The sequence below is a fragment of the Talpa europaea genome (genome assembly GCF_964194135.1).
Source record: "Talpa europaea genome assembly, chromosome: 13".
Lineage (NCBI taxonomy): Eukaryota > Metazoa > Chordata > Mammalia > Eulipotyphla > Talpidae > Talpa > Talpa europaea.
In genome coordinates, this window is record NC_140080.1 from 14,432,765 (window position 1) to 14,460,405 (window position 27,641).

General features: G+C 39.0%; 1 protein-coding gene across 1 annotated transcript in view; it reads left to right on the forward strand.

Annotated features, from left to right (window-relative positions):
• The window catches only part of LVRN (laeverin), a gene marked incomplete at both ends in the record, with an annotated part of 64,308 nt that extends 38,006 nt beyond the window's left edge, over positions 1-26,302 (forward strand). The window contains 10 exons of the mRNA XM_084251956.1: positions 2,045-2,121; positions 2,470-2,609; positions 4,599-4,654; positions 7,616-7,769; positions 9,387-9,481; positions 11,955-12,062; positions 12,773-12,940; positions 13,433-13,570; positions 21,012-21,087; positions 26,159-26,302. Of these exons, the coding sequence (XP_084108082.1) occupies positions 2,045-2,121; positions 2,470-2,609; positions 4,599-4,654; positions 7,616-7,769; positions 9,387-9,481; positions 11,955-12,062; positions 12,773-12,940; positions 13,433-13,570; positions 21,012-21,087; positions 26,159-26,302 (1,156 nt within the window). The remainder of the gene's footprint in view (positions 1-2,044; positions 2,122-2,469; positions 2,610-4,598; positions 4,655-7,615; positions 7,770-9,386; positions 9,482-11,954; positions 12,063-12,772; positions 12,941-13,432; positions 13,571-21,011; positions 21,088-26,158) is intronic.
• Positions 26,303-27,641: the final 1,339 nt, after the last annotated feature.

The following is a 27,641-nucleotide window of genomic DNA, read 5'->3' on the forward strand; positions in this document are numbered from 1 at the left end:
AGTGGAACCCAGTCTGTGGGTGAGGAAACGTAACCCTCCTGGGTACACCCCTATATGCCAGTGACACTGGGGTGGTGCCTGGAATGAGGAGAATACCCAACGGTGCTGGGGGGAGGGGAGCACCCAATGTCCTAAGCAAGGCCAGAGTGCTGACTCTCCCCTGAGGTTTCAGGTCACAAAAGAGGCAAAGCGTTAGGTGTTAGGTATCTTGTCCTACTGGAGAGGCCGTGAGATGGATTTGGGGATGGCCCCATGGTAAGAGAAAAGGGTCCCCACTACAAGCTCCACTTCTCATCCCTAGAAATAGAAACTCATGGTAACAGCATGCTTGGGGAACAGTTCTGTCCAAGTCCACACATATCTATAATAGAACCATGACTCCCTTAACCAGGGTTCAAATATCAACCTCAAAAAATTCAAACCTGGACCCTCCTACGTGGCCTACGGTTTAAGTCTCAGCTCCAGCCTGAGTTTGATCCCCAGCCAGCCAGGGAGCTGACCTACATGGCATAGCAGACCTCTCCTGTCTTGCCCACTGCTTCCCCTCAGCAGTGTATTTCAGTGAATCTGCCTGTTCTGCTCCTCACTCTCTCTGGTGATTCTTCTCATCCCCCTGTGCCTCTGTCCTGTACCCCAGTTCTTGTATGCATAAATAAATAAATATTTTTAAAAAATTCAAACCTGGGCCCTCCCAGGTGGCCTAGGGGTTAAGTCTCAGCACTATCACCACTCCAGCCTGAGTTCTATTCCCGGCCAGGGAGCTACCCACATGGCGCAACAGACCTCTCCTGACTCACCCGCTGCTCCCCTCAGCAGTGTATTTCAGTCAGTCTGCCTGTTCTGCTCCCCACTCTGTCTCTGGTGAATCCTCTCACCCTGCTTCGCCTCTGGCCTGTACCCCAGTTCTTGTTTTCATAGATAAATAAATAAATCTTTAAAAAAATTCAAACCTTAGGTAAGTCTTATTTAAAATCTTTGTGTTTCTGTTGCCTTATCTATAAGGCAAATATAATAACACATATCCAAAGGAATTGTTGTAAAAATGAAATGAAATGATGAGTGTGATGAATATAGGGAGTTGAGTGTTCAGCACTTTCCCCTTCCCTTCCCTGTCTTAACTGACTTGATAATTTTCAGCTATTTTTTAAAATTATTTTTTAAGGTTTTTTCATTTTCATACAAGAGCTGGGGTACAGGCCAGTCAGCTATTTTGGATAAACTTTTTGTTCCTTACATCTCAATGTCGGAAGGATCAGCACACATGAATAATTAATTCTCAAAAAATACCATGACCCAAATTTCCAGGTCCCACTACTCTTTTTTCAAAATGCCAGAAGGATCCTTCTCAATAGCCTGTGACCTTTGGGAAGAGGTGTGCTTTAGCTCACCCTTAGCAGGTAAACACAGACTCACGGTTCAAAGCCTTTGAGAAACCAGACTTGTGGGCATTTGAGCAAGATTGGTTACTGCCCCAAATGCAAGGAGAGTCTCGACAGATGACTAATGTCCTCTCTGTGGTCAGCTGCTTCATCCAGGACACGTTGACCAATGTGGGAGAGAATTGAATTTCAGTAAATAAGACTGCTCTGGCCGATTACGGCCGAACACTTCTCGGAGAAGGAGAAAGCTTGCGGTGGAAAAGTATTTTGAAATGTTTCTCAGGTTTTTCTTAAATTGCTCTTCACCTCTCTTGGCATGAATGGATTTGAGTCTGTCTGCAACATTTAAATGACCGCTAACTGAGTCCAGGTGTCTATAATTTAATATAAACAGATCTTGGAGGTTTTGGGTACAAAACAGTCTTGGCAACCACCTTAGTGTTAAGAAGTAAATCTCTAAGACACAAGAGAGAATAAATAAATAGTCCAAGCAAAACTGGCTTGTTAAAAACAACAGTGAATAACCCTAAAAACAAAGTCCCATATATTCAGAGGAAATAACCAAAGATTTGAGTTGGTTATTTTATCATCTCGTTTAATTTTGACTCACAGTTAATACTCTTGTGTATGAAAATTAACTGAATTTTTAATTTTTTTCCAATAAGTAACACATGGATTGTCCCTATTCTTTGGATAAAAAGTGGAACAACCCAGTCATTAGTCTGGCTAGATGAAAACAGCAGTAAGTAACACATTTTAAAAATGTCTTTACTTATACACATGAATATATTAATATATGTATAAAGACAGAGAGTAAAAATTGAAATATCTAGCTTTTGAAAAGCTTTCCATTTAAAATTAAATTATATCATTCTTATTAAACAAAGAACTTTAAAAGACATTTCTAATTAAAAACAATTATGTGTGGAAAGCTGTAATTATGTGGTTAAGGTTGATACATATTTTAGATGCCCTTTATTTTTTGTGTTTTCAGGACTTTATTATTTAGAATGAAGAGGCTATAATATAGACATTGCATCAAACTATGTTTTTAACTATTTTTTTTTATTTTTGACATTTTCCTTTGTAGAAGTATTTCCTGAAATGCAAGTTTCAGATGCAGATCATGACTGGGTGATTTTAAATTTGAATATGACTGGATATTATAGAGTTAATTATGATAAGTTAGGTTGGGAGAGATTAATTCAACAACTTGAAAAAGACCCTAAGGTAAGGATTTTTATTTTTTGTACCTTTTATTAAGTATCATTGCCTTTTACAGGCAGAGCTTTTATAAGCTCTCGCTCCCAGTTATACTGGATCTTCTTCCTTATTCTTAGAAAAAGGGGTTGGTTAGGATTGATGTATCATGCTTTTGAATATTAATCTCACTTCTTCCCAACAGCTTTACCTTTCTAAATAAAAATCAGAATCTATGACCAGTTAATCATTCATTTTGTGATCTTTAGAAAGTTATTGAATGTTCTGTTTCCATTTCTTCACTTTAAAATGAGAACAGCATTCTATCTTTCTTATTCAATATAACAATTAGAGATGATGTAGGTAAAATATACTTAATAATTTTAAGCTTAAAACAGATGCTCAGAGTATGCTAGAAATTTTCAATTTTCTAAAAATCATATTCTCCCTCAGAGGAAAGAATTTAATTCTCCAAGTATCAATAATAATCCCATACTACTTTAAATTGCAAAGCAAGTATAAATGATTGTGTGATGTATAACTATTAAAGCACTGGCTACTTGAATCAATCAGATTTTTAATTACCAAACCTGCATTTTGGAGATGGATCTGACTTTGGACTCTGTGGAGTTGGTTCTGTTGTGAAATCTTGGGCAATTCAGTGAGACTCCATCCATAAAATGAGAGTGTTGAACTAAATGGTGGCTTGGTGTGTTTCTCTCCTGCAAAGTTCTCTGAGATGCTCAGCTGTCTCACTGCTTTTGGTCAGAGCTTGGGTCTCCATCAGATACACATGAGTTCCTACTTTTATTCCTTCTTTACTAGATGTTTGACCTTGGGTCTTTAATTTGGCCAATCATGCCTTCATTTCCTAATCTGCATACTAATGAGTTTAAAAGACTGATCTTAAAAAGTTGCCATGAAGATTAAATGACGTGATGCACATATTATGTTTAACAGAGACCTGACTCAACTCAGGTTTTCGGAACATCTTCAATATATTTTTTTTAAATTCCCTTTGAGCTTTTGAATAAAGACTCACTTAATAATATTTTATTTTAAAGTCTTTTTCAATGTACTAAATTCTTACTAATTCATAGCAGATTGATTCCTTATTACTAGCCATGGAAGCACTAGGCCAGCCCCAACATGATGCTTATGATTTCTTAAGACCATTGTGTGGTCTAATGAAATACCAAGACTGATTATTCCTAAAGCAAATACAACTGCATTTTTACTGTTAATATTAATCTAGAAAATATAAGCATTATCACTAACAGAAAAACTACATTAAGATTATACTTAAGTCCATATAGTATAGCAAGACTGTACTAATGAAAGAATTAAGCTTGGCTTGCTCAAATGCCTGAGGGGATGTTGTGAAGGTAACTTCTCTGGGTCCAAATGCTTGATATGCCTTGCCTGGAGGTGTTGAGGATGCCATAGCCTCTGGGACCCCCAGCTCAAGCAGAGCCCCCAGGGGTGTGGCAACCCGAGAAGGAGCTCAAGCAGATGCCTAAAAAGCCAATGTAGCCTTGGAGATGTGGGTTTTGTTAACAGGATTGTGTCAAATTAGTGAAATCTAGAGATGACAGATACCATTTAAAAGAATTCCTCAATATTACCAAAATAGAGCTAAACAATATTTATTTAAGACATCCTATGCCAAAAATTTCCTCGATTTGAACATTATAATTCAATTGAATGTATACTCTGTTTTGGAGAGATCCTTTAAACTTGGCTTCCCATTTTATTTTTTAACAAGCTGTTTTTCAGGGAGTATTTTGGCATAACTCTATTTCATATTTAAGCTTTATGATTAATGCCCAGAGGGATCATTTATCAAAAACAGATGTGTAATAAATAAGTAATGGGGCTATCCTTAGTAATGATCATTTCTGTGCACATGAGATAACTCAAATAAAAGTGCTTTCTAAGCATTGATGGTCTTTAAATATTATTTTGAAGATTTTTTTTTCAATAAAAGATGTTCTCATCTTTTCTTGATCTAATTTGCAGGCTATTCCTGTTATTCACAGACTTCAGTTGATTGATGATGCCTTTTCCTTGTCTAAGTGAGTATATTTTCTTCTATCTCATGGTTTTAGAATATTAAAAAAAATTGAGAAAAATTCTTTTAAATTTCTCTATATTGAGAAATTTAGAGAAATAGTAACCTCATCACTATGAAATTGGTTCTTTAGTATATATACCTAACTTACTCAGATTCGGGTAAAATTTTCTGATTAGAGTGGAATTTTATAATGTGAAAGTTGCCAGGATATGCAATAATATGAAGGGAGCTTGAGGACTTTATGCCAAGTAAAATAAGACAGTCATAAAACTACCATTTCACTGATATGAAGTACTTAGCATAGTCAGAATCATAAAGACAGAGAGTAGGTGGTGATTGCTGGTGTCTAGGAGGGGAAGTGGTGGAGAGGGAGGACTGGGAAGCTACTCTATAGTGTTTCAGTTTTATAAAAGGAAGAGTAGTAGAAATGGATGGTCATCACGGTCACACAACATTAGGAATGTATTTGACACCCCTGAGCTGTACACTTAAAACTGATTAAGCTGGTCGATTGTATGTAATGTATATTCTATTACAATAAAAAAATAATTGGAAAAGCTAATTTTAAAAAAGTCTATTAGGAAAAAACAATAATGTTCCCTACTGCTAGAAGGAAAGCCATAAAAGTGTTTTTTTACAGTAATTTGAAGGGAAGGAATCTGTTCCTTCTCAGGTCCAAACTTGACAATCTGTTATCAGATTTTTAATACATTTTTTATCAAATTAATGTTGGTGAAAAAGTATTTAAGCTGACCATGGAAATTTTTTTAAAGGTCTTAAAAGAACAGCAAAGATGATTCAATGGTTTAAAAGAAAGAGCTTAAAGGAAAATATCTAAAAGCACGCAGGAGTGAAGCTATGAATAGGAAAAGATAATAATGTTTGAATATAGGATTATTTACAAAAAGTAAAAGTCTTTTCTTTTTATTTTATTATTTCTTTTTCTTTTCTTTTCTTTTTAAAGTGTGTGTGTTTTTTTTTTTTTTTTAAGATAACATTGGTTTACAACACTCTATGTTGGTATACAACACTGTAGGGGTATATTTCACAGACACACCCTCTTCAGATGCATGTCACCACACCACACCCACCACCAAAACCCCACAGTCCTCCACCATAGTCCATTAGACACTCCTCTCCTCTTTGCTTCCACCTCCCACTCTCCCCTTCTTTTAAAAACCCCAATCAAGAATAAAAACGTAGGGCCTCCCTGGTGGCGCAGCAGGTTGAGCTCAGCGGCACAGCAGGTTGAGCTCAGCGCTGTGAAGCTGTCTGCAGCTTCTGCAGCGTGGGTTCGATTCCCGGCTGGCCAGGGAGCTACCCTCATGTTGTGGCAGACCTCTCCTGTCTCACCCGCTGCTCCCCTCAGCAGTGCTTTCTGTCTGTCTGCCTGTTCTGCCCCCCACTCTGTCTCTGGTGAATCCTCTCACCCTCCTGCGCACCTCTTGCATAAAAATAAATCTTTTTTTAAAAAAAGAATAAAAATGTAGATAAAATATAAGTAATTAAAGCTTGCATTAATAAGACTGTTAAATATTAAAATATATAAATATGGGAAGATTATAGAAAATGTGTTCATATCTTTCTATGGTCTTAGAAGTTAAAGAAATAAAGTAACTGACATATTCCTTTAAAAAGTTGTTAAAAGAGAATGTCAATTGAGATTTTGAAGTGATTTCTCTTATTGAAGGGTAATGATTGTATGTATAATGAATGAGATATGGTCTGTATTGTAACTAGTACAGAATTAATGATTTTATTTATATTAAACTTGTTCAATAGAAGCCATGCTGTTAAGTGTTTGACGATTTAAATTAATTTGTGTTCAGAATTTAAATTGTCAGACCATAAAATTAGGGGAGTTTGCAGGAGAAATTTTTCAATGTGTTCTGTTTCTTTGGCCTGGCATATATCTTGACAAGAAAATTCGTTTTTACCCTTAATTTGAGCATTCTTTACTAATGCTTCCCACTGTGACTTATGACACATCTTTCTCACCACTAAGCTGAAACAATTCCCAAGATTACCATGACTTTGATATTTTGGCCTTCTTCTGGAACCCTTGTTTTTAATTTCTTGTGACTTCATTTGCAAACCTGGTTCTCCTGATGTATCTAACTTTTATTCTTGCTATTAGGACATCTTTCTGGTCAGTCATGGCTATGTTATTTTCTCCTTTCTCCCTTAGATAACTCAGGCATTCTTATGCTTCAGTGGTCATTGTATTATGTACCTATATAGTTCCTGGCAGATATAAAGCACTCAAAAAATGTTCGTGGAAGGATATCTTGATGACTTCTAAACCTGCATCTCTTCTTGTCTTCTTTCCTTATCTTCATCCTAACCTACTTTCTTCTTTCTCTTTACCCATTTCAACCTTACCATCCTTCATTGCCCTTCTGCAGTTCCTCCTCTAGGAAGTCCTCTATGACTTTTCCATCATATGCATATTTTATTACATCCATTGCCTTTCCTAGACCCTTTCAAAAACAGCTCCCTGTGCATATATCTTAGCTCCTCACTGAAGTAATAAACCTCTCAATGGCACATAGGCGTGGTGTCTTATATATTAGTTTGTGTACCCACCAGTAGCTAACAGCTATTTAACAGAGAATAGCTTTTTATAAATATTTGTTGACTGAAACTTATACTTTCATAAGATGTACACTTTCATAAGATGCACAAATGTTCTATTGCCCAATAATCTGCCAACACTTGGCCAGGATTTTCTACAGCTCCCAAGACTTTGAGCACTTGTACATGCCAAACTGAAAGGGAGAGTCTGTCGATATTGCTTGGGTTCCATTTTTCAATGAGATGGGCCTTTTACCCTCCAGCTGTTAGATTTTACATGCCTTGTTAAGTCAGCCACTGAACCATGCATGGAACAGATATAGGAAGTGTGCAAATCATTTAGTGAGTGAAGGTTTTATTTGAGTGTGTGTTTTTTTAAACCAAACAGAAACAATTATATTGATATTGAAATAGCTCTTGATTTAACCAAGTATCTTGCTGAAGAAGATGAAATTATAGTATGGCATGCAGTCCTGGCGAGCCTTGTCACCAGAGACCTTGTGTCTGATGTGAACAACTATGACATATACCCATTATTAAAGGTAATTCCATTTTTTGTTATGTGGTTTTAAGAAAAATCTTCCCTTCCTCTTTTCATGTTCTACCCAGCACTGTGAAATCAGTCTTTTGCAAAGCAATCATCTGTTAGCCCTGTATATGTATTAATTTTCTTAGGAATGGCTGATCATTCTTAAAGGAAAAAACCTTAGCTGTAGTACTGATCTAGGAAGTGAGTATAAGAAAAGTTTGGAAAGGTATTTAATTCTTGATGAAGTGACAACGGTCCTAAGAAACCAGGAATGGGTGGAAATTATATTCCTTTTTTTTTTTACTAGAAAAGTAGAATGCTTTTAGTAACTATTTCCTTAAAAGATTGCTAGTCAAACAGAATGACTTTTAACAACTCCCTATTCATAATCGAAATACTCTGATTTACAAGGCCAGCACTTAAAACCAGAGAGGTACATGACATGAAAAGTGAATGTAACTGCTTCTGATGTTGAGAAAAGAGAGAAATTATGATTAGTGAATGAAGAAATGATATCCCATCAGGTCATTGTAAAGGGGAAAATAACATAAAACAACATAAAAGGGAGAAATTCCATTAGAAGATCTTGATCACTGAGCGTAAGAACTATGGCAGAAGTAATCCTCAAAGTCAAGGTTAGGGAGCAATGCTTCCAAGGGCATAGGGCCACGGATAAGCCAGCAAGTGTGCTAAGTGAGTTTGGGGGGCAGTAATGTCACCCTGATACTGGGTGACATCACAGATACTCAGAGATCCCAACTTTCTTTTATCTAGTGTCTGAAGTACTGAAGGGAACCTACTCGGATGTGGGGGTGGTAAGCAATAGAAGAAGGCACTTAAATGTTTGTGGGACTGAGGTTACTAATTGTGGGACCGAAGTTACTGGTTCTGAATAAAGAACTAAAAATGAGCATGTGTTTTTAAAGTATTTTGAAGAATAGCATCTAATTTATTCTTAGGGATATTTTGGTAAGTGTGTATCTTTTATAATCTTATTATTTACCAACTTTTAGCTCAGCAACAACAAAAAAACTATTTCAGACTGAGGACTTAAATTTGCCCAAGGTGTAAATTCTTGTAATCTTGGAAGTATATATATTAATCATGAAATTTTTTCCTTATCTATCTCTCTGTCTCCTCTTCAATTCTATTTATTGAGGTAAAGATGGTTTACATCATTGTATTTGTCTTAGGAGTTATAGGTTTAACCTCTACAAATGTATGTTTTCATACCGTGTCCACCACCAAAGCCTCAATAATCATGGAAGTTTTAAGGTAGAGAGCTTAATAGTTTCATCTTTTCATATTTTTTCCTGTATCTTGAAGACAACTGAAAATGTTTGGGGTGATACTGAATAATAATAATAGTTAATGTTGATTGAGTTCTTACTATGTGCCAAGCAGTGTGTTTGTATGCGTAGTATTATTTATTAATTGTTTACGTACGAGGAAAACAATCGTAGAGAGGTTAAAAAATAACCCAGTTACTCATTTTGTAACATTTTATTTCTTCATCACTGAAGAAATATCCATCACTTCTCTATTATTGTCTTTTTAGAGAAGAAGAAATGTAGAGCAAATTCATTGCTGTGAACCAGAACTAATGGTATATTTTTGTTACCATTTTTAGAAGTATCTATTAAAGAAACTTATCCCAATATGGAATACTTATTCAGCTATAATTCGTGAAAATGTGGCAGCCCTGCAAGATGACTATTTAGCTCTGTAAGTATTCTTTTGAGCAGTTGAATAAAATGGTTCATATTCATATGTTGGTTTCCATTGGTAAACTAGGAACTTAAGACCTATTTAAGAGAGATTTTGTATGCCAGTGAGAACATTAGCTTTAGGATTGGTGAGCTACATATACCCTACTAGGGAAATAATAACCTGAGATCTTTTTAATTTACCTGCAAAGCACATACATGTACTCTGTATTTTCAGATTTCTGGCTAGTGATTGAAATTGAGTGTCTTACTATTTATGACGGGTAATGCTAAATAAAGTCATCTTATACCAATGAATTAAAGAGCATGGGAGAGCCAAATGGGAAAAAAGTTTCCTCTGTGTATTATTAGTAACAGAAATCCTACTGTGATGTAAATATGATTAGGTAGGTTGACAGTGAAGTATATCAGTCACTGGTGTGTGAGCAGAGAAAATATGACAAATGGTTTTCACAGCATTGGTTTGGTGAGACATGATGATCTAGGAAGAGGGTAAAAGGCAATATAGGGTGGTGGTGCCACTGGCATCCCTATGACCCCGGGTTTGGGCGTGTAGTTTGGGTGCCTGGATTTAGGGAGAGAATTTGTAACAAAAAACAGTACAGGGTTTATATTTACAGCTTCAGTCAACATCAAGCTGAAATCAATTAGACCAAGTAAGAAGTGCAAAATGTGATTATTCTCTCTCAAGAGTCTCCTGAGGGGAGAGATTTTAGTGCCAGGTTGTGTGACTGGAGGGCATAGAATTGGATGGACAAAAAGACGAAGGTGTTAAGTGGATAAGGAAGTTGTGTGAATGAATGGAAGGCAAAAGTGTACTCAACCTCATCTAGCTTAACAGCCACAACTCAGCTCTATCATGCTGGGGAGACCTGATTTTTTTTTTAAAGACTCAGAATGGCTAATTTAGTTATTTGCATAGAAGAACTGGGGTGTAGGCCAGAGGTGCAGGGGGTGAGAGGGTTCATCAGAGACAGAGTGGGGAACAGAACAGGCAGATGGACTGAAATACACTGCTGAGGGGAGCAGCAGGTGAGACAGGAGAGGTCTGCTGCGCCATGTGGGTCAGCTTCCAGGCCAGGGATCAAACTCAGCTCATAGTGTTGATAGCGCTGAGACTTAACCCCTAGGCCACCAGAGAGGCCTGAGACCTGCTTTTTGTAGCACTCCTAGCCTAGTTCTTCTTCACCATGGAGAGTTAGTCTTTGCTTCCAGAGAACACCCCCTTGCTGAAACCAACTTGGCAATAGGTAGGAAAAAGGAGTGAGTACAGTGAACTATCTCTCATGGGGCCTCCACCCCTGGACAATCCACTTCTGCTTATTAGAAGATCACCTCTGGTTGGGTTTAAACTGGAGGGTGGAGCAATGGAAATTTGGTTCTTATATTTTCTGGAAATCTTATGCCAGTTTGCATTCCTTTACTTCTGACTGCAAACTCTAAGTGCATGCATCTGCCTCTCAAGGGGCCATTCATCTGGGTTTATTATTGTTCTTTGTTGTATTTCTTTGAATATATTTTATTTTGAACCATAATGTGTACCTCTGCTCAGCTAGAAAAACAAAACAAAAGTACCAATTTTTTTCGTGGACATGATTATGTTAGCCAGGAGGAATAGAGGAAGAAACAGAAGCTGAAGCAAAGCTCCAGGGGAGAAATAAACCATTCCCTCTTGTTTTCATGTCCAGGGAAAGAACTTTTCAAAGTGTATTAGATCAGATACTCAAAAGTCATTTTTTAAAATCCATAAAGCAATTATTGTAAAAGGGAAGAAAAATAAATTGATAACAGATGCAGAATGTGTACACTCCCCTATGTGTTTTAGAAAGATGAAAGTTGGCAGTAATTTATTTCTAACTTTCAAAAAAATACTGGTCTTAGGAGCTTATTTGGTGCCTGAGAATCTCTCAGCAAATATTTCTCTGCATCTTCAATACGTTTGTCATCCACAAAAGCCAATTTTTAAACAAACCTAATGTTATTGAATGGATGTTTTAAATATGCACACTTTTATGAAATACGTATTCTTTTCTTAATTAAAATTTTTATTTAAATAACATAGTAGCATTGCACTATAACATCATATACATTTCAGATATAGGTCATTAAAAATCAACAGAAATATGGGCCTCCGTGGTGGCGCAAAAGGTTAAGTACAGCACTTGTGAAGCTATCCACAACCTCTGCTGTAGCGGGAGTTGGATCTCCAGTCGGCCAGGGAACTACGCACATGGTGCAGCAGACCTCTTCTGTCTCTCCTTCTGCTGCCCTCAGCAGTGCATTTCAGTAGATCTCCACTCTGTCTCTGGTGAATCCTCTCACCCCCCCTACCTCTGGCCTGTACCCCAGTTTGTGTATGCATAAATAAATAAATCTTTTAAAAAATCAATAGAAATACATATTCTTGAAAGCAAAAATAATTAAATGCAGTAATACAAAACAAAATATTTTTCTTTGACTTTCCCTTCAAGAATATCACTGGAGAAACTTTTTGGAACTGCCTGTTGGTTGGGACTTGAAGACTGTCTTCAACTTTCAAGAGACCTCTTCAGAAAATGGGTGAACCATCCAGAGAATGAGTAAGAATGATGTTGTAACTGCCTTTATTTTTGCCCAATTTCAGCACTGACAAGTTTTTTTTTTTTTTAACCTTACTTGACATGCTCACTCTGGGAGTAACTGATTTGGTTTCTTTCAAATATCTTTCTTTATACAACTGTCTAATTGTAGGTCTTTGCAGAATGAGAGGACAGAGTTTATACAGTGAATTGTCTCATAAGACCTTTCATTGCCCCTGATTCCCTAATAAGCCCTTATGCTTATTTTGAATCTTATTTAGGTTGTTCCTAACGATCACTATTGTTCTATTCATTACTACTTCAAAGCACCTTTCTCTATGAGATTGCATTCCCACCGAGAGCTGAGACTAAGACCCTGTAAATTTGCTTTATTATATTCACCTTTAATATATCAGCTCCGATGGACTCTTAGGAAATGTGGTAATAAGATATGAGACCAAACTTAATTATCAACATACACTGTTTGTACTATTCTAATTTACTTCTCTGTTAAAACTCCTTAGTTGTTAAACAGAGTTAATGATCTGTTCTCATGACATTAATGCTAATGGCAGTTTCCACATTTCCTTTCCTGGATTCTTACTTTTTGAACTTTATATCTGAGATCTCAAAGGTTTTCTTCCAGATTTAGACTTTGAAGTATATGGCAACCTAGGTGAACATATAACTCAAACACTATGAGAAATATCATTGTATGTTATACCTTACAGAATACCTTATCCGATTAAAAATGTGATTTTATGTTACGGCATTGCCTTGGGAAATGATAAAGAATGGGACTTTTTGTTAAATGTCTACAATAATAAGACAAAGGAAGAAGAGAGGCTTCAACTTGCTTATGCCATGAGCTGCAGTAAAGATCCGTGGATACTTAACAGGTGATTATTGGCAACTTTACCTCTAAAGCTCCTGGTACAGAAAACCATTAAACCAAAGGGAGAAAAAGAGAAATGGCTAATAGAAAAGTATACTTGCACATCACGAACTTAGAGCCCTAGGGGATTTTATTTTATTTAAAGATTTATTTATGCATATAAGAACCGGGGTGTAAGCCAGAGGTGCAGGGGACAAGAGGATTCACCAGAGTGGGGAGCAGAACAAGCAGATCTACTGAAATACACTGCTGAGGGGAGCAGCAGGCAAGGCAGGAGAGGTCTGCTGTGCCATGTGGGTTGCTCACTGGCCATCCAGGGGTCAGGGATTGAACTCGGGTTGTTGCTGTAGTGGCTGGTGATAGCTTGATAACGCTGTCTTTAACCCTCGTGCTGCCAGGGAGACCCCCCTAGGGGATTTTAATGTCACTTATTTAAATTAACTCTTTATATTGGGCACTTTTTACATATTTATTTTCTGCAAATGCACTTTTGCAGATACATGGAATATGCCATCACCGCATCCCCACTGACTTTTAATGAAACAAATATAATTGAAGCTGTGGCAACATCTGAAGTTGGTCGGTACATCGCAAAAGATTTTTTAGTCAACAACTGGCAGGCTGTGAGTGAAAGGTAAGAGGAAATGTGAGGTTTGGTGTTCAAAGCTTGGCTTTAGTCAGGATAGGTCACAAAAGTTCTTTGCATTAATAAAAAAAAGTGATTAATTTTCTGCACTTAGTCTCCCCGAAAAATGGCTGTACTGTGAAAGAAAAGGTCATTCATCCTCAATTTTGGCTTTCTGCATGAAAATAGATTTGCATAGAATAGTTATCAACCTCATTTTCCCCATTGTGCCCACCAAGAAAGAATCTAATCTTCTAAGACACAGATTAGAGCAAGTTCATGTTATTTGTCATGAATATACATCATTCATTTGTTTATTTTATGAAACCATTGTTATGGCAGCCTGGATATTGCTCTTGACTTTCATTTGTCAAATTGACTTTATGTAATTGGTTTCCATTTTCTTAAGATTTTTAATTTCTCACCTTTTAAAGTTAAATCTTGCTTCCTAGACCCTCTGTTGGGTAAAATACGCGTCAACATGCAAAAACCAGGCAGTATGCCATTGGTTACTGCTTTTTCTAGAACATTACTTAACCATGTAATCTGAAAAGCCTAGAATAATATGTTCTACAAGTATTCACATACTGTTACAGTTGACAGATACAAAGTAGCCAACCGTTCAGTTTCTTTCCATCTGTAAAGTTGGAACTTACTTTTGTAAACTAAGTTTATTCCTTGGAAACAGAAAATACATGTTTAGAATAATTTAGAAATATAGAAGCATTTTGAAATTACAAGATTTCTAAATTCAAATTAGAAAAATTCTAAATCTAGAAGAATTTAGAATGTGAAAGTGACTCTTATAGAACAAAATAATGGAATGTTTCTCTTTTGTAAACATTTATTGAACACTTTATGAAACCAAAAATCTGCTTCCAAATCAAAAGTTTTATTTTATTTTTTAATTTTTTTTAAAGATTTATTTATTTATACAAGAACTGGGGTACAGGCCAGGTGCTTAGAGGGTGAGAGGATTCACCAGAGACAGAGCGGGGAACAGAATAAGCAAATTGAAATACACTGCTGAGGGGAGCAGCCGGCGAGACAGGAGAAATCTGCTGCACCGTGTGTATATCCACGGATGGCGGGGATGGAACCAGCACTGCAGAGGCTGCTGACAACTTCACAGCGCTGCGTTCAACCACCTGCACCACCAGGGAGGCCCAAGTCAGAAATTTTAAATGTGTAGATAAAAGCTTATTTGTTCAGCATCATTTTTAGGCTCTTCAGTGGAAGACTCAGCACTTACTCACATATTGAAAAAATCATCCTTATCTCCTGATTTAAATTATGTACCACTCCAGGGTCATTGCTTCAGAGGGTCTTGTGAGTTCCTTAAATTTTCAGAGATCCCTAAATGGTGTCTGCCATTTTTGCTTTAGTTTTTAAAGATAACACCTTCCCTCACAGACTCTACTTCCTGCTAGAATTTGGGAGTTGGATTATAAATGAGAATTATTTACACAGGTCCCCTTGTTCCAGAGTTTCCAGCCTCATAGTGTTGCCTGTTAGTTTCTGCTCTCTCTTCCTGGATGTGCCTGAGTTTGCTTGGGCTGTGAACCTCTGCTGCTGTGGTCATTTTACCCAAAGACATTCACTTCAGCTACAGTCCTTGACCATCTTCTCCCACACCTTCCTGCTGAGCTGTCTAGTAGCAACTTTGGAATTAAAATGTGGAGAGAACAGCAATTTTAAGAAATATGCCATGATTTGCCTCAAGGCACCAAAGCTGTCACATTCTCCCTTCCTTCTGGTACACACAGGTGCGCAGTTACTTTCCAGGATAGTCTGTGGTAGTCCTGGCATTTGGTGTGCCCTTGTAAAGGTTAAGTGTTGTTCATACTGCTGTGGCCCAAAGTGACACAGTGCCTGTCAGCCCTGCGCCATGTCCTCACTCAGACAGGGGCGCCTAAGCACAGTGCACATCTCTCAGGTGTAGCAGGGCTTCAGGATCAACAGGAGTGGCCAGCGAATCTAAAGCCTCCCAAATCTACTATTCCTTTAACAGCAGAACCTGCTAGAAAGGTCAAGAAGTCAGAACCTTTCACTAGATCTCCAGGTGAACTTGATACAGTTTCACAGTTGACAATGCATTTAATAAGTATGTAAGGCTGCATTGCTCAATATGATAGTTACTGGCTAACATGGGTGTTTAAATTTAAATTAATTCAATAAAAATTAAAATTCAGTTCTGAAGTCATCTAACCCTGTTTTAAATGTGCAGCTACTGTGTCAGACAGCTCAGGTATAGCACGTTTCCATGACTGCAGAGTTCAACGTGAAAACACTGCTCTAAAGGGTTAATGGCCCCTCAATTTTTTATTTCCTCTCTTGCACCATCCACAGGGCGTGTGCCAATTAAATCCTCAAATGGCTTCAAGAAACCCCTGGGAAAGGTTGTTCTTAAATTGAAATGATCTTAAGTGTGTTTTAATTTTTATTCCTCAGAACATTCTGTCTGCATTTAGAGAATAGGAACATATTGGCAACACTTTCTAGAAATTCATTGTCTAGCAGTTTATGTACAAGATTGCACAACTTTAATAAATAAGAGCATAGAAGCAGTAGGTTTTTGAAAAAAACATTATCCCCAAGAAATTCCTAGGATTTTAAATGCATGAACTTTTAGCCATGGCTTGAATATTTTTATCTTTTATCAACAAAATGTCATACTCCTGAAGTTGATGCCAATCTTATTACCTCCAAGGAATTTCTAGAATCAAAATGCATGATCTTTTAACCAAGACTTAGATCTTTTTATCCTTTATCAACAAAATATCATGCTCATAAAATAGATGCCTTTCTACTTGTGGTAAATTCATCCCCTTTCACTCCTCTGCCACATTCTGCCACAAAAAAATCTTTCAAACTCAAACAAATGTGTTTTCTACATATATTGCATTTATAATACATAAATATTTACATTATTTTAAGGTTTGATTTATATTAGCCATTCTTGCTGGATTTTGCTAACAACGTTGTTTGACTAGACATTAAGATTATTTATGGGGCCTCCCTGGTGGTGCAGCGGTTGAGTGCTGGGCTGTGAAGCTGCCTGCAGCCTCTGCAGTGCTGGCTTGATCCCTGACTGCCAGCGAGGGTCCCACATGGTGCGCAGACCTCTGCTGACACGACCGCTGCTTCCCTCAGCAGTGTACTTCATCAGTCTGCCTGTTCTGCTCTCTGCTCTGGCTCTGGTGAATTCTCTCACCCTCCTGTGCTTCTGACTGTACCCAGTGCTTGTATAAATAAATAAATAAATCTTTAAAAAAAAGATTATTTATGAATTGTTAGAAGGAAATAAAAGTACGAATTAATAATAAAAATATTATGTACATTAAAAGAGGCACAGGAATGCTTAATTCTTTGTACATTAGCATATGTAATCATATATTGAAGTTATATTTAATATGAATATTTTACTAGTCTTCATATAATGATGAAATGTAGAAATATAAGTAAACAAATGCTTATGAAATTTAATATTAATTATGTGAAAGAATTTCCTCTGCATTTACTTAACTATAACTGCTCATTGGCAAGCTAGCACTATAATAGTGTTCCTGCAGTGTATTCCACTCAGCATAATTCACGAAGACGTGGGTAAGCCTTCTTTTGACAAGGGAGACAATAGCCCCATGCATTTTGTCTGCTTCAACCTCTGCCTTTGCAAATTCACAGTATATGTTAGCATAGTAAAGGCTCCAAGAAGCCCTGCAGAAGAAAATCTAGAGTTTTCCATATACTTTGCCAGCATCTTATTGCTGTAATCCTGCCATGTACTTTATATGCTAATATAAACATAAACATTTGTCATTAGATCTCTTGTACTGGGGAGAAAGATGAGAAACGAAATTCTTCAGCGTTTTCCTCTGGAACTAAAAACTTGAAGAGCATCTATTTATTACTTGCCTATTTAGTTAGCATTTAGGACTCATATTCCCAGTCTACAAAGTAAGAGACATTGTATATGGTGGGCTCTAAGATTCTTTCTAGTAACTGAAAGTTCTGGGTCTTTTATGCCAAGGTACAGAAAGTTCAAGCTATTAGTGGTGATAGAAAGTAATCAGGTGTGGTATCTGGTAAATGCTGTAGAGATGGGGAGGCTTTGGGGTTTCAAAGGGAAGAACAGGACTGGAGTGGGATTTGAACAGGCCAGGTTTTTGTACATAGAATGACTGAGAAGGAGGCTGGTCAGAGCACAGGGCCCTGGACAGGAGCAGATGGAGCTGGCAGTGTCAGAGTGGAGAACACTGCCAATACTAGTTCAGCGCTCTCCTTTCTAGTCTCAAACTATATTTTGGAATATTTAATTGGCTTGACCCTGCATCTTCCAGGACACTGTGGGGTGATGAGTTCACTGTTGGAGCAACACTGTTGATCTTTTAAGTACCAGTTTGGGAACGTCCACTGACCATAAAGCATCTTCCAGGTCACAGAAAAAACAGTATGTACTTGCATGTGGAAAAGCCTGCAAAAGACTTTGTGGACAGAGATGAAAGCAGGGATTTTTAAGACACTCTCTTTTATGTCCTAGAAACAATATCTCTGTCCTTATCTTCTTTGTCAAGTTGCCTTTGACTTTCTTTAAACAATGTGGGCTTCACCATCTGCAGAAAAATTCTAGTTAGAATAGAATATAGAACATAAGGTGTCATCAGTTTCAAAACCCAACTGGTCTAAAACAAATATTAGCCCTCTTCTTCACCAAACACTGGATCTCTTCAGCAAATACTGGCATATGGTCTAAAGTCCTTGCCTTGAAATTTTCACTGCTACTCTTGTATTTCATGATGGGGAGTACAGAGTTGAAAGGGTTAAATTGGAGCACAGGGGAGCTGAGATGCCATTGCAGTGGCGTCTCTTCCCAAGGACTTGAGAGACTCCTTTCCACCCTTTTTCCAGGTAGGACTGATGCCTTGGGGCCTGTGTTGCCTCAAGAAACCTGGCATGAGGATGTAGGGAGGGAGGGAAATGGAGAAAAGAGAGAGGCAGAAGGCAAGCAGCGGAGAGTACCCGATCACTGTGTCCAGAGTAGTGTTGTATGTTACCCTTCTTTTTTCAGTTGAGGAATATTCCATTCAGTATTTGTCTTTCTCCTTCTGACTTATTTTATTTAGTATAATCACCTCCAGTTACATCCCTGTTGTTGCGAACAGCAAGAGTTCGTATTTTTTTTAAATAGCTGAGTATTACTTCATTATGTGGAATGGAACACTCACATCTTCCTACTCTACTCATCTGTCCTGGGGCACTTAGGTTGTTTTCATACTTTGGCTATTGTGAATAGTGCTACAATGAACATAGGAGTGCATATATCCCTTCAAATTAGTGTTTTCACGTTCTTTGAGTAGATACCTAGAAGTGGAATTATTGGATCATATGGTAAATCTATTTTAATATTTTGAGAAACCTCCATAGGGACTGGACCAGTCTATATCCCACTTGAGGTTTCCTGTTTTCCCACATTCTCCTAAACACTGGTTGTTTCTGGTCATTTTGATATGAGCTGTTCTCACAGGAGTGACACAGTAGTTTTCATTTGCATTTCCCTGATGCTAAATGATAATGAACATGTTTTCATTGTTCCTCTTGTACATCTGTATATGTTCTCTGAAGACGTACCTATTTAATTCTTCTGCATATTTTTTGATTGGGTTATTTGTTTTTGTTTTGTGTGAGATTTTTTTTTTAAGATTTATTTATGCATACAAGAGCTGGGGTGCAGGGCAGAGGTGCTGGGGGCTGAGACAGAGTGGGGAGCAGAACAGGCAGATCTATGAAATACACTGCTGAGGGGAGCAGCAGGCGAGTTAGGAGAGGTCTGCTGCACCAAGTGGGTCAGCTCCCTGGTCGGGGATGGAACTCCTGCTGCAGTGGCTGCAGAGAGTTTCACAGTGCTGAGACTTAACCCCTTGTGCCACCAGTGAGGCCCCTTGTATGAGTTCTTTATAGATCTTGGATATCGGCCCCTTTTCAGATGTTACCCATTTTTTAAAGGGTAACTGTACTCACACCCACTGGCTCTTATTTTTATGTTAACTAGAATGTATTTAAATATTTCTAATGTACTTATTTTTGTTCAGTAAAATTTTTAAACAATTGCTATCACAACAAGAGTGATAAATCATCTCTAACTCAAGAATATTCCATCTTGAAGCTTGGGAGACAGTGTGTGTGCCAGGTATTTGATAAATGCTTCAACCTACATTATCTCGTTCAATCTCAGAACAATGCTTCTCACTATATGTTACTCCTCATTTTTACAATTTAAAGGTTATCCAAGGTCAAGTCAAGCCTACCCTTCCTCTCCCAGTAACCAGCCTCCTGTATCTGATAGAAAATCACGCAATTAGCCCTCTACATCATTTTCCTATTTTCTGCTTTTTTAAACTTTGGTTTCTTTGCAAATTTTGCCAGCTTTCTTGAGTCATCTCACGGACTTTGATTACCTGGCCAATAAAAATGGAGAACTATTTCCTCTTTCCCCTTAGAAATAGGTTTGCTTGCCTGAGTTACATGAAGACTGTCTCTTATTCTCTCCTGTGCTCAAGTACACACAGCTTCCCTTGCAGCTGGGAACTTAAGAACTTCAGTGTCCTCGGCGCTCACCTCCCTGTGGATCACAGCAACCCAGACTCACAATTTCTAATTTCAAGTATATATTTTTGAAGTAAATTGATTACGGGTATTAATAATCAAGGCAGTTCAATCATTTCTTGCTCAATCCACTATATTAACTCTATTTTAATTTTCTTTCTTTTTTAACGCATCCCAAAGTCTTTATAATTTTTTCTACTACAGCAACGCTTTAGGCAGGTATGTATCTGCTTTTTCTCCATAGCAACGCTTCATGACTTTATTTTCAACAACTCTGATTGTATATTCAAGGGCACTAAGCTAAAGGGGAAGTTCTGAGTCCTCTGCCTTCAGTGATGACCCACATGTGAGAATTCAGAAAACAAGGGTCCTCTCTCCAAGAAGCATAGGCAAATACAAAATTTTAAAGAAGCTTTAAGGGTATGGCAATTTGAGTTACTGAAATTGATGAACTGCCAGTTGCCTGAAGGGACTAATTTGCATATCTATTGACTCAGGTATAAATGTTCTTAATTGGAGGCCTGTGACTTCCAGCCTAATCACCTCATTTAAAAAGATAGAAACAGGTATCCTTGTTTTAACTGCTTTCTACAATTGAGTAAAATCTTTAAATGTATGTGTTACACAAATTAGTACTCATAAATGCTTTTTTAGTAATACTAGAATTTTCTAAATAATAGATTTTCTGTTAAAAGATGTGGCTAGACTACGTCATGGCTGGTTTCTCTTAAATTTGCCCAGACAGGTATTAATAGGGGCCACACACTTAGCATTTATCTGCTGTTTCAAATGTACCTTTATCTCGTACAATATTCTCTTCCCTGATCAGCATCTTGTTCTTTTGTAGGTATGGATCACAGTCATTGGTTACCCTGATGTATATTATAGGGAGAAGCATAAGTACAGATTTACAGATCATGGAGGTAAGTACTTTACCTGCTGTGATTTATGATTCGGAAGCCACCTTTTGTGGACATTGGAGTTACTAAATCAAAAATAATGCACTTCTCTCAATTATTATGTTCTGTGCTCCAGGGCTATTCTATTCTGTACTGTTATTGCTGGGCAGAACAGGTTATTTGATCAGATCTTGTTCCTGAAATAGGCAGCCCTCCTTGGTCACAGAGTGCTGGGTTCCCCTGGCTCACCAAATCACTGCAAGAGACCTGGCCAGGCTTGTCTGCCCTCCACCCAATCTTTCATGTTGCTGTCACCGTTGTCACCAAGTCCCAAAGCCTCAGGAACTCATCATAGATTTTAGGAGAAATTTTAAAATCTTTTCATTAATATCCCAAACCACTCCTAACCTGGCCCCTGCCTTGCTCTCTAGCTTCGGTTTTGCCCACATCACCTCCACGTGTCAGAGGAAAAGTGAGTCAGATACTCCCAAATACTTTTCCCCTCACTTTGCTATACCACTTATGTACTTTTGGGGATGATGGTGTCTCACATTTTCTAGGTCTCAGAAACACTCTATCTTCCATCTGCCTAATCATCCATTATCACTCTGTTACAAAGAGCTATTCTGGGAATTTTTAACAAAGCGATTTACACCCTGTCCTGTGTGCTCCCAAATTGTCTTATGAATATGTTTAAAGAGCTCTCACCACAATATTCAGAAATCAGTGCGTGGCTAGTCCTGCATGAACTCCCGGAAGACTATGTTTTAATCACGTCTGTGTTCTGGAACCTAACTTGGGACTTGTCATTGCCAGGCCCTGCCCTCCTCTGGCTGAATTTTCTCTTACACAGGAATTCTCCTTGTGGAGCAAGCATAGGTCCAGGCACAGGTGATCTTTAGTATCCTCAGTCACACAGGAAGGAATCCTTTCTCACCCACTTTACAGGTCTAGCCCTGAAGCAAGGACTCTGGTTGGGCCTGCTTGGGTCATAAGACCCATCAAGGTGGCCAGGCAGAATGCAATGCTTTGACCCTAACCTGGGAGCCAGACCAACTTTGGAGCCAGCCCTACCCAAATCACAGGCCCCAGGATAAGGAAGGGGTCATTGTGGAAAGAAAAGGAAGAGCCAGAAAGTAAATGGATGGGCAAAGGCAAATGACTCCACATGCTCATACAAAGTAAAACAAGACTGATATGAATCCAACCTTTAAATACCCAGCAGGTGGTTAAATTTAGAAAGATTCACTATACCAAATACCAGCAGAGTTGGGGAGTGACTCATTCACTCTCAATCTGCTGGTGGGATGTAGCATGGTACAACCACTCTGGAAAATAGGCAGCTTTTAAAAATGTTAGATAGGGCCTCCCCGGTGGCGCAGCGGTTGAGCGCTGGGTTGCGAAGCTGCCCACAGCCTCTGCAGCGCCGGTTTGATCCCCGGCTGCTCCCCGGCCACCAGAGGAGGGTCCCACATGGCGCGCAGACCCCTTCTGCCGCCCACTGCTCCCCTTAGCAGTGTACTTCCGTCCTTCTGCCTGCTCTGCTCCCCGCTCTGGCTCTGGTGAATTTTCTCACCCTCCCGCACTTCTGACTGTACCCAGTGCTTGTATAAACAAAACAAACAAATAAAAAAAAAATGCCTCTATTAAAAAGATAAATAAATAAAATAAAAATGTTAGATACATGTGACATAACAGTTCCACTTTTAGGGTTTTACTTGAGAAGTTAAAACCAACATCCCCACAAAACTGATGCCCCCCATACATGAATGTTCATCACAGCCTTATTCCCATGAGCCAACAACTAAACTCCATCCAAATGCCTATCAATAGGTGATAAGGAAAATGTAATACAGCCAAACAGTGGCATATTACTCTGCAATAAAAAAAGAAATGTTTGTATAGTAAGATGGACAAATCTTAAGATATTCATGCTGAGTGAAGGTAACCAGGCATTTGCTGGAAACACAAATATAGAGTCCCTCAAGGCAGAGATGGACTGAAAAAGGCTGGAAAGAAAAACATACTGTAATCTCAATTACAGCTGTGGTGTCACTGTCTCCACAATGGTGGAACCCACCAATATGTGTACTTTCAGTGAACATAGTTAATTGTGCATAAATTATGTATCGATAAAGTTGATTTTTAAAAAAAACTTTACCTGAGTGCAGATTAAACACCAGGGTCTGGAATCCTATTTAAAGGAGCAGAAAAGAAAATAACTGCTCCAAAAAATAAACATATGTATGTGATCTACCTATGTAGATCACAGAGAACTGGAATATAATCCTGAGCAAAATAACAAAGAGCAGAAGTGGTCACTTCTGGAGCTATATAATGAGAGAGGAAGAACTGAAATTCCCGAAGGAATTGTGGTGTTAGATTTTGGGGCTGCCTGAGGCTGGGCTGCTGGGACCTGACTTATCAGATGGAGCACAGATGAAGGACTTGCCCAGAAATGCTGGCAGGCAAGCAAGACTGAGCTTGGTTGCTGTTTTCCCCAGGGCATCAAGCTCATCTTTGTCGCTATGAACCCAGCTCTGCTCTCAATGAATGAGTGAAGTGTAACTGTTAGCAATCCTCCAAGTTCTGAAATGCTAGTCACTGATTGTTTATTTTTAAAAGGCAAACATGGATTCAGTGGTGGTTAATTTACTACAAAATTGGAAAACAAGCAAATTAGCTACTATGGCTATTCTTGTCAAAAAGATATTAATGTCTGACAGTCCTACTATAATGTATCAGTTCACACAATAATATCAAAAGTCATTATCAAGGGCCTCCCCGGTGGTGCAGCGGTTGAGCTCTGGGTTGCAAAGCTGCCCGCAGCCTCTGCAGGGCACCGGAGGAGGGTCCCACATGGCACTCAGATCTCTCCTGCCGCCCGCTGCTCCCCTCAGCAGTGTACTTTGGTCCTTCTGCCTGCTCTGCTCCCCGCTCTGGCTCTGGCGGATTCTCTCACCCCCCCGCGCTTCTGACTGTACCCAGTGCTTGGATAAATAAATAAATAAATCTTAAAAAAAAAAAAAGAAAGAAATTAAGCAGCTGAAAATATTTTTTAAAAAAGTCATTATCTAAAGGGAAAATTAAAAAGTCACAAGTCCCTCCTCCCTCCTTATCAGCATAGTTTCCCTATCCTCTGCATCTCCAGCTCCTCTCTGCTGAAGTCTGTCGTCATTCATGCTCTCAAGTTCACATGAAGGCCCCCTTGTACTCCCAAAGACCCCAGTTCCACCCTGCCTGCTGCTGGCATATAGACACAACACCAAGCAGTGGTGTGCGAGGTGTGAATAGGGGTTTCCCATCCTGGCATGTGTGAGCAAGTGGGAGAGAGTAGGAATTTTGTTCCCAGTTCCTCAACCTGCTTTTTCTGTGAACTGCACTTTTCTTTCACATTGCCTTTAGGCTGGACAGCCCTGTGACTACTTAAGTTCAAGTGCATTAGGGTTTAAGAGACCTTTTGTGACCTGGACGGCCATGGTATCGTCTTACAGCAACATGTGTTCTGAGTTCTAATCTATGATGCCAAAATGGGCTTGCAGAATATAACTTAAAAGTCAGTTGAGATCTGGCTCGTACGTAACATTGAAACACATTTCCATAGCTGAATGCTTGAGCTGACCCAATAAAGGAATTGGCCAGTGGATCAATAAACCATCTAAGTATTCTTTCTTGATTAACTCATGCCATTTGCAGCAACATGGCTGAAACTGGAAGGAGTTATACTAAGCAAAATAAGCCGGAAGGAGAAAGACAAATGTACTTGGTGTCACTTCTAGGTGGAATACTGAGAAACCCAACAAACAGTCAGGCAAAGACATACTTTAAGAGCAACCCTTGAAAACTGATCACAGATTTGTGGCTTTCAAGGGGGGAAGGGTGAGAAGGGACAGGGAAAGCACAGTGGACTCAGGTGGAGGTTTATGGGTACTTCGGTGGTAGAAGAACTGCAGTGACTATAACTGAGGAGGGAAATCGTATATAGTCCAAACACCAGCAAGGATGTCACACTATGGCACTTTACTAATAACCGAAATAAAGAAACAGAAGAAGGAACGAACTTCGTGTATGGCAGGATGGTTGTGCAACTCAGTGGGGGCAGGTAAAACTGTTCAGCAGACCCATATCAGACCAGCTGTACATTTAGGGAGACAGTGCAGTTTGGAAATAAATAAACTTTCTTTTTTTTTTGAAAATTTTTAAAAATATTTTTTGATGCAGTAATACTGGTTTAGAAGGAGAACATTTGTAAAGACACATGTGACATGTTAGTTTTGAGCTTTGGAAGTTAACAAGTCTCTTTTGAGGCCAGAAAATGTCTCACTGTCTCTCTGCCCTCAAATCTTGTGTGATATTGTAAGGGCCGGACTGGACACAGGTGCAGGTTTTCTGATCCCATGCAGACCGGGTAAAGGAGGAGTCAGAGTCCTCAGTGGTTTTGCAGGTCTTTTATTGGGGTTCACCAGGCATATGGCAGGCAGGGGTGCTGGCTGGGGGCCTGCCAACCTCCCAGCCCCCAGCAAGTCTTTACTCTATCTGGGCTCTCTGGCGTTCTCTGCTTCTGCTTCAGCTTCTCCTTCAGGTTCTGCTGCTGCTGGCTGGGGCTGCTGCCGTCCCCATGACGCCGCCCTTAAAAGCACAGTCTTAGCTCAGCTGAATCCCATCTACCTATGCCCACACCCTATTCCAGGTGCCCGCCATCAGGCATGCATTCAGGACAAGGATCCATCATCTATCCTGATGGCGGAAGGGCAGAAAAGCCTGATTATTTTCTTTACCCTACAGATATCCAATATGCACTCAGTAAGTCTTATTGAGCACCTACTACATCCCTCAGAAATAGACCAGTGAATAAAACAAACAAAGCTCCCCGCTTTGTGAAGCTTTTAGCCAATCTGCTTCTTAGGGGCAGGTGTGGCCTTCATCACATTCCCTCGGTCACAGTCTCCCCAGGGGACACACAATTTAGGGATACACATTTCCAATCCTTCCAACTGTCATTGCTCATTTGCAAAACCATGTGGCATGAACTCCGTGTTATTTTGTCTAAACAGGAGTTAGGTTGCCCTGACCGACTGTCTCTCTCTCCTTTCAGCTGCAACGTTTTTTCAGTAACATGTTGGAGGAGCACCAGCGGCTTACAGTTCAAGCCAAATTACAGACAATAAAGAAAGAAAATCTGAAAAACAGAAAGCGCAGTGCCAAGATCGCTGCATGGCTGCGGAAACACATAATCTAGCACCAGGTCGGCCTCCTCATGCTCATTAGCATCCTGTTTGCTCACAATTGTATTTCTCAATTGTGCGAGTCTGGGAAACCACACGTTTTATTATCTGTGTTTCACTCCCTCATCCTCCTCAGCATCCTGGCCTCCCCCCACACTGTCATGTTTGCCAAGGGATTGCTGGGGTTCCACCAACATTGCTGTATTTCTGGGGGAGATTTCCCTTCATGTTGGGCTATTAAACCACAAAATTGACTTTAAATGCCTTGTAAAAACAAATCTACCTTAGAAAGTCTTTTAGTCTATTGTGAAAACCTGTGGAACATTAAACCATCAACTAAATGAACACATTCTTTTCTGAGGGAAATACAGATTTGCAATACTCTCGGGCCTATTTAGTTCAGTATTTGGAAGAGTGATGAGCAAATCACATGTCAGGACAAGGAAACAGAAACCAGGAAAATAATATTCTCTGGAAGACAGAAAAGTCAGAGAAAAGCAAGCTTTATAAAGTTAGGAACACAGAATTTCATGAGCCACGTTAAATGTTCTAAAGGCAAGAAATGTGTCTCTTCTTCCCCGTCCTCTCTCCACAGCACCTACCACTCCACACCTCGCCCTGCTGGCTGCTGAGTTCTAGGGTGTCACAAAAGGTGCAAGATTGTAGGATGTGTGAAGCACCCTTAGGACTACAGGTGTGGAGGCCCAATTAGGAGGAAGTCTCTGTGCTCAAGGCCCTTCATAGCATGGGTGGGTTAAGCCCTCTTGCAGCCAAAGTTTATGAGCAAAATTAATGGTGTCAAACAAGAAGAGCAGTTTTGGGGTAATCTTTAGCACAAAGGGAATACATCAAATAAAGGGAACTAGAAGAAGGGCTAGCCAGAGCTTAATCTTTACAGCCGGACACTCAGAGGATTAAATTTGAGATGTCATTTTCCTTGGTATAATTGCATCAACGTGTAATTTGTACAACTTACAGTCACTTACTGTGACTGATTTTCATCAGTCACAATAGATGGAATTAGCTTCGTTTTGTTACCCCTGATTAAGTCAGCTCAGCCAAAGCATCATCCCACTCTAGACTTTGTGTGTATAGGATTTAACCCTGCTAACTTTTGATTTTGTTTTTGTAGAATGGGGGTAAAACTACAGATCTCCTGTCTACCTCAGAGTAATATTGTAAAGATGAAGAAATATATCAATTAAAAGTCTTTAAATATGTTACATAAACTCAAGGTAATGTGACCTAAGGGTTTTTCTCCCTGTCTCTTGTCTAAGTTAATGCAGCCCAAATATAGTGCTCATTCTGTATTTCCTGTGATCCTTCTGATTATAGTCTCATCTTTTTAAAAAA